The 15,043-nt window shown below is 44.9% G+C and overlaps 1 protein-coding gene across 1 annotated transcript in view; it reads left to right on the plus strand.

Annotated features, from left to right (window-relative positions):
* The window catches only part of CACNA1I (calcium voltage-gated channel subunit alpha1 I), a 252,710-nt gene that overhangs the window by 15,759 nt on the left and 221,908 nt on the right, over positions 1–15,043 (plus strand). The window contains exon 2 of the mRNA XM_074941613.1: positions 1,161–1,461. Within this exon, the coding sequence (XP_074797714.1) occupies positions 1,182–1,461 (280 nt within the window). The 5' untranslated portion in view covers positions 1,161–1,181. The remainder of the gene's footprint in view (positions 1–1,160; positions 1,462–15,043) is intronic.

The following is a 15,043-nucleotide window of genomic DNA, read 5'->3' on the forward strand; positions in this document are numbered from 1 at the left end:
ATGCGTTGGGCATTCGAAACATCCCTATCTCACCTAGGTTATTTATCGCTCTTGGTTTTTGAGCACCCAAAATTGTGGGCGACCGGGGATAGATCACTTGATTATCTGTTCTGTTCATTCCCTCTGAAGAACCAGCATTAGCCACTGTCGGAAGACAGGATACTGGGCTAGACGAACCACTGGTCTGACCTAGTATGGCCGTTCTTATGTTCTTATGTGCTGGAGTGTCTCACAGAAACAGGTAAAGCACTGTCCCTGCCCTCAGAAGGGGGCAATCTGAGTTTGGTACAACAACATGTGTGACAGATGGTGGAGAAGGGGAGAGACGAGATAGGGTGACCTTAAGGAAGCCTCATTTTAACCCAGTGAGGCACGTGCCCATTTTGATGGTTCTGCTGCCTTCTGTTGTCCTTATTCCCTTTCCTTTCTCTTCTCCCCTCACATCTTGTGGGCGAGGCTCAAGAGTGTTTTCGGGTGGATTTGAATGTGAGTAGGGAGGTGACTTAGAGAAGGGGCTTTAATCCCATGCGGCAGCATGGAAGAAGGTCTGGAGACACCTGAGAGAGGAGGAGATGGAAGGGGTATTGCTGACTGAGCAGAAAGGCAAGGGACACTGGGGAGAAATGTGTCAGGACACCAGGCCCGAGGTGCAGGCAACATGACGTGGGGCCGAGAAGATGGTTGAACTTGGCCTGAAGTGTAAGGTGGAACCAGTGCAGTGACTTAAGTGCTAGGGCAACACATTTGAGTGGCAGGTGGGAAAGCTGATTTTGGTCAGACTGTTGGGTGTGGGGGAGGGGAAGCTATAATATCTGAAGCCCCAAAAGAAAAAGCTGTCAGGAGACCAGGACTAGCTAGCGGCAGCCTGCCAAGGGTGGAGGCAGGTTGGCGGAGGGTATGGGAAGGTAGTGCTGCCATTGCTCGAGCTGCACTTGTCCTGGGGAGAAAAGGCTGTATCACACCATCCAACTTTAATGCACTGAAGAGGGGGAGTGCTGGTTAAAATCCATGTGGCCACAGGGGCCTGAAGTGAGACCGTTAGTATGCAGGCCTGCCAATCCAGTGCCAGTCACCCATCCTACATTCCCTTTAAAACCAAAGTTGTGCTGTGCATCTGGTTGCCGATTTTTTCCCTTCACAGGTGTCGTTTTCCTCCCCAGGAGTTCTCATTTTGTGCCAGCATGGCAGAATGTGTCGCCCACCCTTCCTCGGCCTGGCACTCGGGCAGGCAGCCCCCTCACACCTCTGCCCTCTGCCCTTTGGAGCTCATGGATCGGGGAGTTACTGAGCAGGCGCCATCCCTGGAGCAGCCTCCGCCATCCCTGGATCTGGGCGGCGAGGAGGATATAGACTCGCCGCTGGATCCTGACGTGCCCTATCCCGACTTGGCGCCTGTGGTGTTCTTTTGCTTGAAACAGACCACCAGTCCCCGCAACTGGTGCATCAAAATGGTGTGTAATCCATATCCTTTTCGAGCTGCCTGTTCTCTCTTTGGTCCACTCTGCCCTTCCCCTCCCCACATGCTCGCAGGGCGCCCGACAGGTAAGAGAGGAGATTTCGTACATATTTAACAAATCGCTTTGTTCCTCGTTTATGTTTACAGAGCAGCTCAGCTGTTGCAATGTGTGATCAAAAGGAGCTGCTTTCCGAAGGGAGAACTTCAGAGAAAGCGAGTGTCAGCCGGAATGACACAGACAGGGATGGGGGCAGGGAGAAGAGAGAGGACAGACTTTTCAAAATGTATTTCCACACCTTCCTGTTACTGAGTCAGTGACAGTGGGATGGTTTGAAGGTGCAGGGAAAGGGTACTCCCAGCTCCTGCTGGCTTATCACTAGGTCTTTAGTTCAATGAGGGATATTTATTTATCTAACAGTACTGTACATACCATGAACTCAGCCTCTGCTTGGAGACAGAGCTAAAGTTCCTGCTTCTCAGTTGCGGGGCCATTAGAATAACCCTCATACTGCTAGCTAGTGAGCATAAACTAGCTGCTGAGTGTCTTCTCCTGGGGATATCTCCTCTCTAGATTCCACCAGGATCAAAGATGAGCCTGCTCCAGAGAATCCATTGCAGGTTTGATTCTGGTGCATCCTGGGACAGGAATTTGGAAGTTTAGTGAGTGTTGTGAGGATACTTCTGTAATGTAGATATGATCAGCAAATCTCATCGTCACACCCCTCACTACTGAATCTCACAGCCCTGACTTTCCATATGGGCACAGTATGTAAAAGGGGGATTATTAGGTATAGGGAACTTTGAAAGATCCTAGAATTTGCGGAGATGAAACAGCATACAAAAAGCTGAAGCTTTATTCAAAACTCTTCTAGCTGGAAATCTCAGTGAGATTGGAGTTTCTCCTGAAGATTTCCAAGGCTTCCCTGGTTTGTGGCTGGGTGGGAAATACCCATTTCTTATTATGATATTTTGATGGATTTGCTTCTAGGTTAAATTGGAAAGCTAAGGGATGCCGCAGAAGCTTACAAAAATATTACTGAGAGATTTTCAATAACCTGATCCTGAATGAAGCCTCTAGGTGCTACCAATAATAAAGAATTAGGAGGTTGGGTTTTGTTTGAAATTTAGGGAAATAGTTGTGGTTCTGAGTTGAGTTCTCTATGACAATGGTTCAGGGAGAGCCAAGTGTGATGGGTCAGAAGTTCTTAGGAAGGTTCTGATTTTCAAATTCTGGGTGACAGTTGAGATTTGGGGCAGAGATTTAGGGTTGGGATGTCCCATTATATTGGAAGTTCCTTAAGGCATTGAGCCTTAATGTTGGAATATGTACGTTTCAGCTTTCTTCCTCATGTGTCCCCCAGCACTCACTAAACTCCTGACACCCTGTCTCAGCCTACAGTGGGCTCAGAGTAAAATTATAGAGAGAGATGTATTTGTTAGCTAAAAGTTTGATTCATGGTGTAGGAAAAAATTATGAACCAGGCTTAAGTTTGAGATGAAGGTTTCTGTTTCAGTTTGTGAAGATGTGGTTTAATTTGTTTGTATTGCGCGGGATATTGGGTGGAGGGAAGGTTTGCATTGATTTTGGGGGCAGAGGTTCAGGCCCAAGTTATCTGAGTTTTCTGTGTAAGTTTGAATTTGTGATGACTGTTGGTGGCTTTAAGATGCTTGAGTTATGATATTCAGGTTTAAGTTTGGGCATCAGTTTGTCCATCTTTCACGTTTGAATTTACTATGGTTAAATGCTGAGAGAGCATATCCTACCATCACATACAGAAAATGGCCTGTGCAACCTTGGGGCTGAGGAGGAAAGGGGAAACTCCCTTGGATTGGCTGTGATGGCTCTCCACCCTCCCAGTTACCATGTGATGTGTATGTGGCAATGGATGGATAGCCTTGCTATGTTTGGAAACAATATTGGGTTTTTTAAAAAGGAATATTTCAGTGCAACTTTTTCAGCTAAATGAATTCCCTAATGTTCGGGAAGAGTTTGCAAACACTGTTTTGAAAATATTGTGCTCCTCTTTCTCCACTTATTTTTTGTATTTCCCTGCTCTACATTCTTGACTGCTAAGGGATGTTTGTATGGAAATTGGATCTTCAGAGCTCCCATGCTTGACTGCTGCTTCCCAACCTGAGGTTAAGAGTGCAACTATATTACCTGTTGTCTCATCGGCTCTCCCAGGCCAAGCAGGGAGAGGCCTGGTCACTATCTGGGTGGGAGAAGCTCAGGAAAGCCCAGGTGCTCCAGAATTAGGGGCACTGATTAAATGGGAGATGCTCTTTTGTCTGACTTTCTGTTTGTCCAATACTGTACCATAGTTAAGGAAGGAAGTTGTGCTATGGAATTACTGTCAGATGGAACTTAAAACCTAGGTCCTGGCCATTAGATCATATGACACTTTTGGCAAGCACAGGAGCCTTACCCACCCAGATTCTAATTTGGGTAATCCCATTCCATCTATTTAAAAATTCCCCCTGCAGAATATTCCTCCTACCCTGAATAGTGCTGCAGTATTCCAGTGAACTATTAAACAACACTCACATTCCACTGCTGCAGTTCAGTATATACGCACACAAAGTTTTAAAGAATTTCTGGGTGCAAGGCACTGCGTAAATGTGAGATGTTGTTGTTGCAAAAGTTGTAGACTCTATTTCCCTTTTAAAAAAGTGGATTAAATTGCTAAACATAAAAGTTTTGGAGCCATAAACCCCCAAAGAGAATATCGATCACCCCCTTTGCTCAAAAGTGGAGTGTAAACTGCTCTCCTTCTCGTTGTATTGTGTGTTGAAAAGGAGCCTGTTGCTTTAAGACTAGGAGCTGATCAGACATTCCCAGGGCAGTTTTGCATACAGTCAGAACTAGTGTCTGAATCGTGCTGGGTTGTTGGTGAGGAAACATGCTTTTTATTCTAATTAAGCTTGTTAGATACAGGTAACTGCAGGGTAATCAGCTGAGTTCAACACACAAAATGTATGTGAGGCCCAATCCAACTCCAGCTGAAGTTAGGAGAAAGACTCTAGTTGTTTGACTTTATGGGAGTTTGGATCAGGCCCATGCAGTGCATCCTCATATGGCCAGTATGTCTCATTGGGAATGCTAGCATTCCCACCCTGCTGCTGCAACCTCTAGGCACCAGTAATAGGTCAACAGGATTAATCATTTTGAATTGACTTTGGGAATGACAGAGTTTATGTATAATTGAAATTTTAAGCAAAGGCACAATAAAAGCTTAATCGTATATTTCTAAAAAAAAAAAATCTTTGTCCAAATTCCTTAAAATAACACCTTGGATTATTAAAATGGAAGTAATTTGAGAATTTGCTTTCTCACTGTTCCTCCTATTTGTGGTACTTTTTGCATCCTCTTGGGTTGGGCAAAGTAAACAGGCTAGTCAGTTTCATGATTGTGTGTTTAGTCAATTTCACTTTTGGATTGCAGATGTGATGAGACACTATAGGAAATTGCTTATTTATTTTAAAATCCTGCTTCCCTTGGAATTTAAAATTTTTATGGATTTTTTTTTTTTAATGCTTTCTTGTACAAAACCTAAATTCTGGGCCAAAATTGATTTAAGAAAGCTCAAAGTTAAACTTAAAAAATAAGGCGGAGAGAGTGAAAAGTGTTTCTAAATCAAGTGTATGGTTTTCATCATAAGCTAAAATGCCTAAAGTCTTTGAGACTAATTAGTAACAGAAGGATTCTAATGCCCTTTATAAACTGTGTGGCCTGATCCTATGACGAGATGCACGTTGGTGGACCTTTGCACCTGTATGAGGCCTCAGTGACTTCAGGAGGACTCTGTGAAGGCATTAGGGTCCATGCCCATGGATCTAAGGGCAGGATCAGGACCTATATATTTTAATTTGTCCTTCGAGTCCCTCCTTAAAAGAAACTCCTTCCAGGAGGTCTATAAACCCTAGACCTCCTCTTGCTCAAGTATCGATATTATAGATGAGACAGCAAGAGCAAGAATGAGTGTGCCATTAAAAAAATCAATACCGAAATGTGGAAGTAACAAAATACGTTCTGCAGTTCACTGCTCCAGCCTTTTGTTTTTTGATATTTACTAATCCCCTTCCTTCATCTGTAAACTTTGCCATTTGGGCTGCAGTCCTGCTCCCACTGCAGTCAATGACAAATTTCCCGTTGATATCAGTGGTGCAGGATCAGGCAGTCAGGCCACAGCAATGCAAAAACTGACACCTGTGTGTAACTTTATACCAGCTGAGGATCTGGCTTTCTATACATAAAGTGATGTAGATGCATTAGGAACATAAGAACGGCCATAGTGGGTCAGACCAATGGTCCATCTAGCCCAGTGTCCTGTGTCTCACAGTGGTCAGTACCAGAACTTCAGGGGGAGTGCACAGAGCAGGGCAAGTTTGGAGAGATCCACCCAGCCTTCCCCTGCTGGCAGCCAGAGGTTTAGAGTCGCCCTGAACATGGATTACATCCCTGACCAGCTTGGCTAATAGCCATTGGTGGAACCTGTTCTCCAGGAACTTATTAGTTCTTTTTGAACCCAGTTACACTTTTGACCTTCATAACGTCCCATGTCAATGAGTTCTACAGGTGAATTGTGCGTTATGTGAAAAAGTATTTCCTGCTGTCTATTAATTTTATCAGGTGACCCCTGTTTTTTTTGTATTGTGTATTGTATTGTACTTTGCATTGAAGCCAAAGGAGCTATGATTAAAGCTGTGTGTCCGTCACGGAGGTCAGGGAAGTCATGGATTCCACGACTTTTGGTGACTTCTGTGACTTTTGCAACAGCTGGTGCAGCCGGCTCAGGGGCTGCCCCTGGGCCAGCAGCAGTTTGAGTGTGGGAGGGGGCTCAGGGCTGGAGCAGGGGTTGGGGTGTGGGGTGGTGCTTACCTGTGGGACGGGGGGGAGGTGAGAGACAGCTGACCTGTCCCTGTAGCTCCTAGGCGGAGGGGCCAGGGGACTCTGCACACTGTCCCTGCTTGCAGGCACTGCCCCACAGCTCCCATTGGCAGTGGTTCCCGTCCAATGGGTGCTGCAGATCCAGAGCTCACGATGGGGGCAGTGCGCAGAGCCCCCCTGTCCATCCTTCCCTCCCTCTAGGAGCTGCAGGGACATGGCTGCTGCTTCCGGGGAGCTGTGTGGAGCCAGATAGGGAGACTGCTAGCCCCTCTACCCTCCCCTCCCCCGCAGCACCAACAGGGGTCCCTAGCCACCCCCCAGCACCTGCAGCACCCCTGGACTGCCCCCTCCCAGAGCACTACCGGCAAGTTTTAGTCAGGGGTCTATATCACAAGACAGGTCAAGGGCCGTGAATTTTTGTTTACTACCCATGACCTGTCCATGACTTTTACTAAAAATACCCATGACTAAAACGTACCTTTAGCTATGATCACTTACACTTGCTGGAGACTGGGATGGATTTGATTTACATCAGTGCTATTTAATGATTTTAATCAAAATTTAAATCAGTAAGCCAAAAACCTTGATTTAAATAATCCATTTTAATTCTGTTTTGCATTTGTACTTTTTTGTTTTCCTGAAAAAAGGTTGATTCTCATTGGTTGGTATCCATTAAAACATGTTGCTTTGCATCTAAATGTAGCCTTTACACTAAATTTGGTGCTTCTTTTTTGCTAACCCAGAGGATATACTATATCTGTACTGCAATGGGTTACCCCCAACTCCAGGGTGTCACCTGATGTACTGTGGTACCACTGAGCCCGCTTATTCCACTCCTGTGTGGGCTCCTTTGCACTGTCCTGCTGAGCGCACACACAGGTAGTGAGTAAGCCAGCTGCAGAAAGACATAGACACTGAAATCAGCACTGCATGGGGAGGCTCAGCTAGGGAATTGCCCAGTACAACTCCCCCCGGGGTGTAAACCCAAAGCGGTATTGTCTTGCGCTGCACAGAGAACTGTACAGCAGAAGCTTATTGAAATTCACCTCTTCTCAGTGTGGAGGAAGATATACACAGCTTTTTGCCCCCCCGCCTCCCAGTTATGAATTCCGCAAACTGAGAGTAGAGAAAACAAAAACAAGTTTATTAACTACAAAAGATAGATTTAAGTGATTAAAAGGGTTAGCAAACAGATCAAAGCAGATTACCCAGCCAATAAAACAAAAAACTCAATGTAAGCCTAAGACACTAAAGAAGCTGGCTACAAGTTGTAATTTCTCACCCTAAATGTTGTTTTAGGCATTTCTTTCACAGGCCAGACACTTTTTCCAGCCTGGGCGCAGCTCTTTCCCCCCCTTTTGTCTTTGTTTCTTAGATGTTTCCAGCAGTCATTCTGGGTGGGGATTCAGTGAAGAGTATGAACTGTGATTAACTCACTTCCCTGCCTTAAATAGGATTTACATGTGGAAGGAATCTTTGTCTTTCAGTGTGATTCCCACCCTCCTCAATGGAAAAATACTGGCATTCTATGATGGAGTCCAGTCCAGGTGACATGATCATATGACCCTGCAGTGTCAAAGAAGCCATGAGCCAAAGGTCATTCGTAGCTTCTCAGGAAGGTGGGAGACCTATTGTTCTCCCTAATGGCCCATCCAGACTGATTGCATTCTGTCTGGTGGGCATTCTAGAGGTGTAAACACTTTTGTAGTACAGATACATAGTCCATATTCCTAATTTTAGATAAAATAATGATACATGCATACAAATAGGATAATCATATTCAGCAAATCATAACATTTCTAATATCTCACAAGACCCATCTTGCATAAAATATATTTTACATATGCTATAATCATATGTTAACAATATTTCTATTAAGAAAATGGGGCATAGTGTCACATGTACACATTTATTTAAGCAACTATATAGCTTAACAAATGTTTCTTCTGATTCTTAATTTTTACATTTTTATTATGTTAGAAAATGGAGAATGATGCGTTTCTTATTTACTAGATGATTAATTTCTTACTGGTTATTTGTGCCAAAATCTGTTTGGATGGAAATTTGAATTCAATTACAAATGCACTAAAATAGCATTTTAATTTTTTTAATTAAATAAAACTAACTTAAAACTAACTGATGAATATATAGGAAAAAAGTTTATAAATAGTTTTATCAAAATATGTTTTGCATTTAAAACTGATTCACTAAACAAAAGAATTATTATGTGTAGTTAATGAATGGAACTGATTGTTTCTGATCACCACGTACTTCAAGATTTTAGCACTAGTAGATCTCATCCTCTCACGCCTGGTTTTTGTTCATAGAATAGAAGAAGAAGAAAACAAGTTTTCCTGCCACAGGTGCCGGCTTCCTTTGGGCTCCGGGGAGTGCTTAAACCCCTGCTCTGCCCCAGTGCCCCACCTGACCCCTTCCCCCAAGCCTCTGCTCCACTCTGCCCCGCCTCTGCTCCACTCTGCCTCTTCCTACCCAGTTCCACCCCCTCTCCCTCCCAGTGCCTCCTGCACCCTGTGAAACAGCTGATCGAAGTGGGCAGGTGGCACTAGGAGGGAGGGGGAGGAGTTGATTGACCGGGCCTTCGATGGGCGGTCGGTGCTGGGGAGGATGGTGGGAGTTGGCTGCCGGTGGGTGCTAAGCACCCACTAATTTTTTTCCCTGGGTGCTCTAGGGCTGGAGCACCCACGGAGTCGGCGCCAATGTTTTCTGCTTTTTTCAACTCCCGACTGGTTTCTTAACTTTGAATGAACCAACCAGTCATTGAACTGAATTAGGTGAATAAACTGAAACCTGCAGAAGAGGCAACGGCTGTCAAAAGCTGTTTTAGCATGTCAGCTCTGATTCCAAATGTTTTGCCAGTAACTTCTGCCAGTTCTGTGGTTTGACTTGCTTTAGAAAGCAGCAGCAAATATGTACTGCTTAATATTCTTTTTTATATTTAATTTAAATGATTGTAATAAGTTTAGGTCTTAACATAAATTTTCAATAGATTCATAAACCTGTATTTATTTTACATTTAAAAATATCCATTTTTTTAAAAAGAGAAATACATCCATTTTTATCTACTGTGCTGAGCACCTGCTCTTTACACCTCAGATTTTAGGATTCCCGGGGTAGGGACCTTTTTGTCGTGTGTGTGTGTGTGTGTGTGTGTGTGTGTGTGTAAAGTTCCCAGTACACTATTGCTGCTATATAAATATTATTGTTTATATAGCCTGTACTTAGAGCTATACTAGCTTGGGCTGAGACCTGGGCAGATTCACAAGACAAGCAGGGTTGGGCCTGGTCAGTATTAGGGTGGGAGACTCAAAGGAGAACCTATGGACTTATTCTGTGCTGCCTTGTGCTATATGTAGTCATTTACATGTGGGTCGAGTCAGTGTAAAATGCTAATAGACCAGAGTGGTAGTGTTTTACATGCACTTTGCTCATGTGTGACTACAAAAGGTGCAAGGCAGTGGAGAATCAGTCATCCAGGGAGCAGAAGAAAGTGGCAGGTGTGATTCAGTAGCTGGCAATTTTCTCTCTGCGTCAGTATTGAACTAATATTCTAGCATGCTGTACTGGGGCACTGTGCTGCTGGAGGTCATGCTATCTTTCAGATGAGGTGTAAACTGAGGTCCGACCAGTCAGTGCTCATGAAAAAGCCTCTGTCATCTTTCACCAGAATAGAGGTATTCTACCTGGTACCCTTCCCTGGTCAAGTTCCAACTTGGGCAATTATATCTGTGTCCCTAAAATTCTCTCTGCCGTGTCAGTAGCAGATTGTATTTTTCACTTCCTTAAAGTGTCGTCCTATGCACGGTCAAACAGCTGCTGTCTTCCACACCACAGCTGGGTGTGTTTTGTTAGTGAGTGAACAACTTGCAATTTTATTGTGGGGCTTGAAATACTGGGTATCTTTCTAAAAGCCCCAGCTCTTGGAATCCTCTGATTATGTACAAACCTCAGTGTTCATTTAAAAAGAGTAAGTTTCTAGCACACTTGATTGTGAAGGAAAAGTTGAAAATATGACAGGAGGGTACTTTTGCTGCTCAAAACCCCGAAGTCTCATGGGTTTTAAGCCAATCTCGTATTTTTTGGGACCAGACTCATGTCAACTTGGGGTTGACAATACTGACTCCTGTATCCACAGCATGTAAAGAACTTCGGGGTGGAGAAGCCTAAAGAAATGTGCAGTGTTATGATGCTCTGGTTTTTCACAGATATGTCCCATCTCTTCCTGTAAATCTAACTTGCAAGATGGGTAAAGAATCTGACATTTTGGAGGGCATATAATAGTATGCCTCTGTAGAGTTTTAGGTAACTGTCTGTGATTATGACTGTGCCTTTAGGAACTGATTGTCTCAGTGAACTGTCAGCTAAAAGTGTAACTTCCTGTTGCTTAGAGAGTTCTATGGATGATCTCTAATCACTGAGCAGAACAGATATCCCTTTGCTGCAGAATCAGCAAGTGTCAGACAAAATGTTTGCTATAAGAAGTTGTGAGCTCTCTCCTGCTTTTCATAATGTGCTAAATCACAATTTCATAATCATTTTGTTGCAGCAGTCAGAGAGCTGTCGAAAATTGTCTGAACGGTTTTCTATTAAAAAAAGTTTTGTGGGAACATGTCAATTCCATCAAAAGTTTTGATAGAAACTGGCCGGCCAGCCTGGTTTCCTGCCAGCCCAACCATCTCCCAAGATCCCCACTTCTCCCCAGCCCATTTGGACTGTCAAGGCTCCATGGGATCTCTGGGTCCCCTGCAGCCCGCCTGGTGGGCTCCCCGGCTCTCTGGCTGGAGCATGTTTTGTTTTGGAAACACTGAAATGTTCCCATTGTGGGAATGTTTCAGTGTCTTTGAAAAGAAATACTGTGGAATTTCAGTTCTGTTAAATGTTGAGTTTTTGGCTTTTCATCCCAAATCAGGATGAAAAAATTTCCAAAAACTTGATTTTTTTGTGGGCTGGCAATTTTCTTTCCCAGCGAACTCTAGTCAGTAGGAAAATATGCCCGTGTCCTGAGGAGTACTGTGCCTTCTAGGACATACTCAACTAGATGGGAAGGAAGCTTGCTCTGTGACTCCAGAGAAAAGAGAGTGTTGTTTGTGTGGGCTGGCTGATGGGCAAGTTTACAGTGGGAAGTTTAGAGGGATTGTTTGTGAAGGCAGATGTAGTGTAAGTGGAAATCAAGCTCATATACTATGGTTAGTAGCATGCAAGGGATTGAGATGTTGCATGTTTGAGGGGAATTTGCATGCTTGTTAGCCATAAGAAACTGTCTGTCTGGATTGTATATATGTCTATGTGAGATGCACGCAGCCCCAGGAAAATGTGCAGACATAAAGGATGGAGATGTAAATCTGGCTGGTTTGCAGGCTGGCACTGTGGGCCCAAGTGTGAATGCTGAAACATGTGTGTTGTTTGCCTCCTTCTGACCCCTTGCTTGTTCTGTCTGCTTACATAGTGAGAAGCCCAAGACCATAATTCTGAAATGAAACAGTGCTACTGAGGAAATGAAGTCAGCACTGACGATTTCTGGCTCCCTGAATTTGAGGTCTTGTGTGGTTGACAAGGCCACAGTGAAAACAGAAATAAGTTTTTGCATGTCTATCCTGCCTTCCATCCAAGGGCTTCAAAGCACTGTCCAGACATAAGTGAATTAAGCCCCTAATTTTGGAGCTGGTAGTATCTCCATGTTTCCCTGGGGGAATCTGAGGCACAGAGTTTGAGTGGCTTGACCCTGCTCACAAGTGAGTTGGTGGCAGAGCGGGAAATGGCACATGGATCTCTTGACTTGCCGTTCTGTACTGTAACCACTAGACTGAACCATGCTGCTTAAGGGTATGATTCTGCCATCCTTATTTGTGGCGAGTAGCACCTTACTCTGTTTGCAGCCCATGACAAGGTACCTACTTAGCATGAGTGAGAGTGGCAGAATTAGGCTCTTAATGATGAGCTAATCTCAAAGTGTTCAGAGATCCGTTCAGTTTAGAATATAAACTTGTCGGGGCAGGTACTGTTCACTGTGTGTGGGCAGGGCCTGGCACCCCTATCCCAATCGATACCTTAATACAAATTAATAACAATATGTCTAGAAACAGAACCCAACTTCTTTTGCTTTGGGAAATTGAGGCTGGAACTCTCACAAGGATATGTCTTTCACTCAGTCCTGCAATACAGGTCCCTCTGTTGCTGGCTGAGGTACAAAAGCATGGAGGACTGGGGAAGGCAGGCGAGGAGAGAGAGGGACAGAAAGGGAGAACACGGAGTCTCAGGGCCAGATCGTTAGCTGGCGTAAATCAGCGCAGCTCTGTTAAAGTTAACGGAGCTACACCTTGTACACCAGCTGAGAATCTGGCCTTCACTCTTCAGGCCATCATGGAGCGGCTGCTGGGTTTGTTCTGGGTCACAAGTTAGCCAATGGATACAGCATCCTTAGTGGCAGGCCAGAGGGGAAGCCCAAAGCTGGCTGGGTAGGGGAAAGGAACAGAACCCCCCCTGAGGGATGAAAGGAAGTTAATGCAGCCTGCTTCTGATTACCTACAAGGGGCAGTGGGATTTTGGAGACTGGGATCCCTTCCCTTCTTCCATTAGCAATAGAAGTTGTTAAAACAAAATGAACACTGAAAACCCTTCTGGAGCATATTGTGTGCACTCACTGGAACATATTTTTGCTGCAGAGTTGAGAGCCACTTGATCTATGTTAGGTCTAGTGAAAAATAGTTTCCCTTTTTAAAAACTCTCTTATAACATAAGGGCAGGGTTTGTGTGAGAGCAGGGAAGAGAGCTCTCAAGGAAACCTAGAGGGCAATACATGTATTCATTTTATGTTTTCAGGATGTAGAAAACACGCTGATCAGACACTGTAATTGCATGTATGGTATTAACAACATGAATTAAATAATGTAATGCCCAACTAGCAAATTGACCAACTGTCCATTAAAGGACTCCAGATTCACCCCCCTTCTCCACCCAAACAAAGTTCCAAACACACGTAAAAGCATGTGTAAATATATGAGCCCCTTTGCCATGTATCCTGGAGATAAAAACCTGGGCTCTGTCTAAGCAGATGGGGAGTGACTAGCCGAGTCGAGTGCCTTCCGTAGAAAAAAAGGGTCCAGTCCCAAGACCCTTAAAATGAGGGGCTGTTTGAGCACCTCATCTGACTTCAAATCCAGAGATAGAACAGGAAAAGAGTGAGTGTCTACAAAGTACCAGCCCCCAGCCCAGAAAGCACTTTGTAGCCATAGGGTGACCATATTTCCTAAAGGGAAAATGGGATAGTATGTGGGGCTGGCCCAAACCCTGCTGCCCAGAGCTGGGGCTGACAGCCCAAGGCCCACCACCTGTGGCTGACAGCCTGAGCCCCAGTACCTGATGTTGCTGCTTGCCTCCCCGAATGTTCCTCTGCACCCCCTTGGGGGTGGGGGTGTGTGTGGCACATCCCACTGGGTTTCAGTTAGCCTCCTGGTAATGAATGACCTATGTAGGAGGACTATATGTCCTGTTTTGGCTGGGATGGTCTCCTTTTTAAGCCCTGTCCTGGATGTCCCTTTTTTTTTTTTTTTTTGGGCAAATCTGGGCATTTGTCCCACATGCTCTTAAATACCCATCTTTGCCAAAAAAGTTGGGATGTCCGGGACAGGGCTTAAAAAGGGGACCGTCCCAGCCAAAACAGGACATATAGTCCTCCTACATAGGTAATTCATTACCAGGAGGCTGACTGAAACCCAGTGCAGGGTCCAGAGCAGTGTAACGCATTCCATGTAATATGGTCCATGTGAGAGGTTTCCAAGTGATCTATAAGAGTAGCCCCAGTAGAGTGCGCTACAGTAATTGAATCTGGAGGAGGAGGAGGCATAGAGAACCAATGAGCTCTGCATCTTCTGATTGTTACCTGTTCTTGGCCAGGAGATTGTAAGATAAATGCACTCTTGGCCAATGCTGCTACTTGGCCATGCAAAGGCAGTCTCTGAAGTAATGCCACCCCTCAGATGCATGCTGTGCTAACCCAAAGCAGCCAAATGCCCTATCTCAAGAGGGCAGACATCAGCTCCATCATCTTCTCTGTTTGTTCCACCCAGCCAATCAGCATCTCTTCTGCATGAGGAGAGTGTGGGGATTATTGATGAGAAGAGAGGAGGGATTGCATAAGAGGTGGATTCAAAGGAAGGGAGGGAGGTTGTGTGGTGGATGGGGTCAGGGAGAGTTTCCCAGATATAGGGGGCAGCATGGTAGATGGCATGAAGTGGGAAAGGGAGACAGAGAAGTAAAATGAGATGACCGGGCTGAGCAGAGGGGGTGGGATTTAGGAGTTTTGTATAGGGGTTGTAGATGAAGAGATGAAGCTTGAGTATGATGTCTCACAGGAGACCTGAAGCCCATGGAGAGGAGAGGAGGGGGGAGACAGGGGAGTTGTAGAAGCAAGGAAGGGTGTTCTTGGAGCAGAAAGAACCAGACCTCTCAGCCACCACTTTGTCATTGCCTGCCGGGCTTAGTAGGCATGTCAACAAAACCTTGTGATCAATGGTATCAATGGCAGCTGATCTAAAAGAATCATCATGGACTCTTGATCTTTATCTATTGCCATCGTCAGCCAACTGTATGTCCAGCCATCCCATAGAGCTCACTGCCTCAGAAGGTCATCAAGAGGCTGGATAATAGTCAGACTCAGAGACTGTAAGGCTAGAAGAGACCAT

The sequence above is a fragment of the Natator depressus genome, chromosome 1 (genome assembly GCF_965152275.1).
Source record: "Natator depressus isolate rNatDep1 chromosome 1, rNatDep2.hap1, whole genome shotgun sequence".
Classification (NCBI taxonomy): domain Eukaryota; kingdom Metazoa; phylum Chordata; order Testudines; family Cheloniidae; genus Natator; species Natator depressus.